The sequence below is a fragment of the Pollachius pollachius genome (assembly GCF_949987615.1).
Source record: "Pollachius pollachius genome assembly, chromosome: 2".
Taxonomy (NCBI): Eukaryota; Metazoa; Chordata; class Actinopteri; order Gadiformes; family Gadidae; genus Pollachius; species Pollachius pollachius.
The window spans coordinates 23,812,103-23,818,102 of NC_136935.1; the positions used below are offsets into that span (position 1 = coordinate 23,812,103).

Here is a 6,000-nt window from a genome sequence, read left to right on the forward strand (position 1 = left end):
TGACTCATCTATTTCTTTGAGAATTACGCTTCTGACATAGGTGGCAAGGGCCTTGATAATGTTATTCTGTGTCTTATAGGACAACAGCGACATCTGTGTTTTTTTCTGTTGAGACTGGATATGGGTTATGTCAAGGTGCCTTTTTAGGGTGGAATCATATTTTGCAATTAGCTGAACAAGTTCAAGGAAATTTCCTTTGTTCAAAGATGTTCTACTTTCATCATGACCCCTGAAAGCCCCATCTTGCCGTGCAAGATACAGTGTGATGTCTACCAGCCTTGTCATTAATTCCCTGTTTCGTTGTCGCTCCTGTTCTTTTTGGGCTTTTTCTCCTATGTCTGCCCTCCTGAAAGCTTCTTCCAGTGGTCTTTGTCTGAAGTTGCTCCACCTTACCATGCTTACCATATGTGCTTCTGTTTGTTTATGTTCCTTTATTTTTTCTGTTCCTTTTTTCCAATTGTTAACTCCTACAGTTCTCCAGTTTGTTTTATTCTCATACTTTTCCTCTTTCAAGAAAAGGCGGCAACTAAAACAAAACATAGAATCATTTTCCACAGAATATTCTAGCCAGGGATTATCTTGATACCAATCCCTGTGGAATGAACGGCCATCTGTCTTTGGGTAATTTACAGCTGGTTGACAAGGTCCAATAGAGCAACAGAACTCAACAAATCTCCCAGAGTGGGGGTCTATTCTGTGATCAGTGGGAAATTGTAAGGACGACAGAAGAGCAGTATTCATGTTATTTGATGCTGTGTCCATTGAATCATGTCCCTCCCTGTCATAATTTTCATCCTTGCTTGGCTTAACTTCTTCATCATTTTCGTCGCCATCATCTCTCTCCCTGGTATCATCTTCATCATTTCCCTCTCTAATATCTTCATCTTCGTGATCCTCTATCTGCCTTGCATCTCCTGGCTCTCTGATATCTCTGTTTTTACTGTCTGTGCTGTCACCATCATCATCATCTTCTTCATTTCTCTCCCTAGCGTCACCTGCATCCTCTCTGTCCTTAATATCTTCATCATCATCATAATCATCATCTTCATCATGTCGCTCTCTTATATCTTCATCTTCATTATCATCTATCTGCCTTGCATCTCCTGCCTCTCTGATATCTCTGTCTTCATTGTCGGTGCTTTCTTTATCTAAGGTGGAGCAAATAACAATATTTGTATTATAATAATTGAATATAATTGAACTATATGTACTGTATATTATAATTGTATAACAAAAGAGTCAGCCTGCACTACCACTAGCCCTCTTGCCTTGATTGGAATTGACCCCCCTCAGTGTCATGCAAAAACTCAATGGTTAGTAAATTTAAATGTTTAAGTCAAATGTTTTTTGTGCAAAATTAGCGTTCTTGACATTGTTACAGATAATCTTAAATATGCAACAGACTCTCAGTTATAATCCAACATATGGCTCTGTGTGACAAGCCTTTACATGCATTGTCTTCTTAAAGTTGTGAGACCCCTTCACTTCAGACTCGATTGAAACATTTATTAAATTCATGTTTTAAAAGGTCTCTGATTTGCATATAAATGAATTGTTGCTGAATTGGTAGTGACATTCTAATATGTAGTGTGTAATTGATCCTTTGCTAATCTGAGAAATATAAATTCCAAAATTATTCAATTTAGTATAAATGCCTGTTTTTTTATTCCATATTAATTCTGACTTTATTTAACCGTAGGGAGAGCATCACAACACAATTTTAGGAAAAGTCAAAGAGTGGGGGGGCTTAATATTTTCAAAAAGTATAGTTATGGGCAAATTAAAAACTGCCACGGGCGGTTCTAGTGTTGAATTGAGTCCATACAAAAACGGAATGCACTATAGCTAGCAATGAGATGACTTGGCATACCTTTCTCCTTATCTCCTCCCTGGCTGTTGCAGCTCTGGATGATCCAGGGCTGCTTTGAAAGGATGGATCCAGACTGGATCCATCCTTTCAAAGAAGAGCTACCTCTTGCAGCATTTTTCAACTCCTTCTTTATGTCTTTCAGCTTTCTTTCTCTCCCTGGCATTCTGTAATAATAGGGGTAGCCCAATGCTAACCCCACTCTTAAGTTAGCTAGTTCCTTTGCTAGGAATCCAGGCAATGTATACAGCTATCCTATAAAAGCACTTGCAGTGTACATTAGTATTTAGTGATGAATCATTGGTGTAGATCAATCTTTACAACTTTAAAGAAAACTTGCTGTATCACCTGCCTCACACACTGTAAGATACCAGAGAGTAGCAACTCTGTCTGTATTCAGCATAGATATTTAGCCCCCTCTGTGACCTGAACATTCTAAATGGGGTGTGGCTAAAACTGAAAAGGTAAATGAAGGGAATAGATTTTTTTTAACAATGGAAATTAGTATTTTATTGTGCTTTATTGTGTCATTGTTGGCAACATTTGCGTTGTCGTTTACTAACGTAACATAATCTAGCCAAAAGGGTGCATTGGAAAAACAGGGACAGTGCATATGAGATTACTTTATCGTGTTTCAAACTTGGCATCTAATTGTGCTTTTCCACTACGGGCCATGGTATGGGCATACTCTTAATATTATTATTATTATTTTTTTTTTTTTAAAGATTTTTTTTGGCATTTTTATGCTTTATTGATAGTGTAGAGACAGAGTTGAAATGGGGCAGAGAAGGGAGTGACATGCAGAGAACGACCGCGGGCTGGAATCGAACCCGGGTCCGCTGCTGGCCGAGGCCCATGGGGGGGACGCCCTACCAACTGAGCTAAGGCCGCCCACTTAATATTCTTTTTGCTTCGTTATCCAATGCAGATTTCAGGACCACTCGATGTTACAGTTCGTCATAGCGACGTACGCCACATGAAAGCAACGCCTCTTTCTCATTCCCCTTTCGTCAGCTACCAAAGAGTGGAACGTCTGCACCTCATTATCTTACCACAACATGTTTTTTCGGTTTGCCATATTCTTGCTCTAGAGGGCACATCATCATAATTAACCATAGAGGGCACCCAATACTTTTTGTCCTATGAAAAGGGTAGCCAATAAGGCACTTTCTCTCGTATTCACCACTCTAGAGGGCATTTTTACAACCATGTAGGCACTATAAGGGCATTAGAAGGGCACTCATTGAGCATGTTATCGGATTTTCTTGTTCTAGATCGGATTTTCTTGCTCTAGAGGGCACATCATCATAAGAAGGGGCACCATAGAGGGCACCCAATACTTTTTGTCCTATGTAAAGGGCAGCCAATAAGGCACTTTCTCTCGTATTCACCACTCTAGAGGGCATTTTTTCAACCATGATGTAGGCACTATAAGGGCATTAGAAGGGCACTCATTGAGCACCTTATCGGATTTTCTTGTTCTAGATCGGATTTTCTTGCTCTAGAGGGCACATCATCATAGTTTATTGTTTGAAGGGGCACCATAGAGGGCACCCGATATTTTTTTTCCTATGTAAAGGGCAGCCAATAAGGCACTTTCTCTCGTATTCACCACTCTAGAGGGCAATTTTTCAACCATGTAGGCACTATAAGGGCATTAGAAGGGCACTCATTGAGCACTTTATCGGATTTTCTTGTTCTAGATCGGATTTTCTCTCGTAATTCGCCACTCTTGAGGGGCGGTCTCCCCCCCCCTGAGTCCGCCACTGGTCTCACCCATTCAACATACCTCAAACAAAGTCTGCACCCTGAAGTGTGAATCAATTAAATCACCGTCACCTCACCTCACGTGGCCTCCACTGCTCAGGGATGCCCTCTGGTGGAATATTTTTAAATTACACATTTATTAAATTAGTTTCTATTCCTTCCATTCCATTCCATTCCTAGCTCTCGACCTCTGTCCTTACATATATGGATAGGGCTGCCAGCTGATTCAAGCCTTTAGTTTTTATCGTATTGAGGTTGGGTTTTAAGTACTCCATACCCTTGAACCACTGGTTGTATTTGTTAAAATGTGTAAGTTGAGTTACACATTTTAACAAATACAACCTAGCTTTCATTCAATATCTTTAATGAAAACGAGAGGGGCCCTTGGATAATGCTTGTGTACAGGGCCCAGAATTTAGTGCTACACCCCTGGGTGTCTTCAATGTACTTTTCCCGATTTGTTACCTTTTCTCCATGTATTTTGTGGACAGGTTCTGGTAAGGAGAGAGGTGCTCCCCCGCTGCCCCCCATACCAAGGTGAAGAGGAGGTCCCCCCCACCAGCTCACAAGCCATCTTCCTTTCTTCACCCATTTTTTTTCTCTCTCTCAATGCTTCTTGGTTTTCCAGTAGCACACAAATGTCACAGAAATATTTTATACATTTAAGGTACTATAAAGTAATGGCTGATTTAATCTGTGTAGAATTGACTGTGTGTGTTTGTGTGTGTACATCTGTGTTACAGCCCTTGACCAAAGAACCCTGTTTAAAAGTGGGACATACTTAAGTACAATGCAATGTCTATACGAGCACGATTTAATGCTGTTCCTTAGGAATATTAAGGAGACGGCCCCTTGCCTTTAACTGAACAACCTTGACTAATCTTGACTAACTAACCCTCGCATCTATCAAAAACAGGATGTAAACCTTCAACAAAAGTCTGATGGTGAATGTTGTGCTACGCTATGGGCAAAATACATAAGTTAGTCGAACAATTACATCAAAGACTACACCATTTAATTGAGGAAATGTCTTTGTACAGCAGCAATCCAGTACATTTACACATGATTGACCTTGTTAAGAAATAACTGCTATATTGAACTGAAATACATTATTCTGTTATGTAATTCAATCAATGAGAATCAGTGTTATTTGATGTGTTCTTCCTTGGTGATGCAGTGGTCTCACTCCATAACGGTGGGTTACTCAGTCGGTTTCTGTGGTCTTATGTCCCTCTCTCCTTCTAATAGCCCACCTGCACCCTGCGCCTAGAGTCCACTCAGTATTATATGAGCAGGATCAATAAGAGATCCATGTTTAGGACACATTATTTAGGGATCTCTTTGTGTCTAAACAATGCCCATGCTGGTTCCAACTGTTCCAACAGGGGGGCAGGGGACTGGAGGAGGTGGTCTAGGCTGTTGGGTTGTACTTGCCGTACATCAACCAGTACCAAAATAAACTAATCAAACCACAGCCGGTGATCTGTGCTGAAATAAAGATTGATCTTTATCGAAACAATATAATGCAACATTTCTGACCCGCTAACAGCTATGGTCAGATAATGTCTTTGTTCAGGGTTGATGTCCAACCTGTTCCTATAACAGCCCCAGTCGAGTTTAAACAATGGAACAAACTGCTCCCTCTCATCAGTCCTCTGTTGTTGCCAAAAGTAAAGGGCAAAACGCTTCTGTGTGTGTTTGTGTGTGTGCCACGTTACTAAAGAACGAGCCTCAAAGGCGATGGGAGGCACTTTGCCGCCCTCCCATGTTGACATGTGACATTGATTTAAGATCCATGTGTTTTCCTTTCACACAAACAGACAAATGCATGGATGTTAAATGAATCTAGGAGGATTTTCCCGAGGTTGTGAAGGACCTTTGATTAATGTCAATGCTATGATTTGTTTAAGTGGCTTTAAATGATTGTACATGTTACGTTTGTGGACTATGTAGTATTATTACTCTTTGCTCTACCCTACGCTGCTTTGATTATATTTTTGTATGTTTTGTTTTACGTTTTGGTCATGGAACCAAATAATATGTTAGTCATGGAACTAATATTGAGAGGGGTTTTTGAACGAATTCACACAGAATGGATCCTATAAAATAAAAAAATTTTAATGTTTGTGCTAATATCATGTAGTATGCTTCTATATGTTGTGTTTAGCAGATTTCTTCAAGCTTTGTTGAGCAAGCCAACCAAGTTGTTCACTTCTGAATGAGTATTGGCCTTTTGTGTCTCCCGTCTGAAATACTCACAAAGGTTTGACTGATTTCCAATCACTTGATTAAGGCCTTGCTTTTTGCAAACATTATTACAATTCACGATCTGCATTTTCTCAGCTAGAACTGTTGTATGTTGGACC

At 40.1% G+C, this 6,000-nt stretch overlaps 1 protein-coding gene across 2 annotated transcripts in view; it reads left to right on the plus strand.

Moving 5' to 3' along the window:
• wipf1b (WAS/WASL interacting protein family, member 1b) overlaps positions 1 to 5,769 on the plus strand; it is a 37,602-nt gene extending 31,833 nt beyond the window's left edge. For both annotated transcript variants that reach the window (XM_079730443.1, XM_079730442.1), the window contains exon 9: positions 4,126 to 5,769. In XM_079730443.1, coding sequence (XP_079586569.1) covers positions 4,126 to 4,175 — 50 coding nt within the window. In that variant the 3' untranslated portion in view covers positions 4,176 to 5,769. The remainder of the gene's footprint in view (positions 1 to 4,125) is intronic.
• Positions 5,770 to 6,000: the final 231 nt, after the last annotated feature.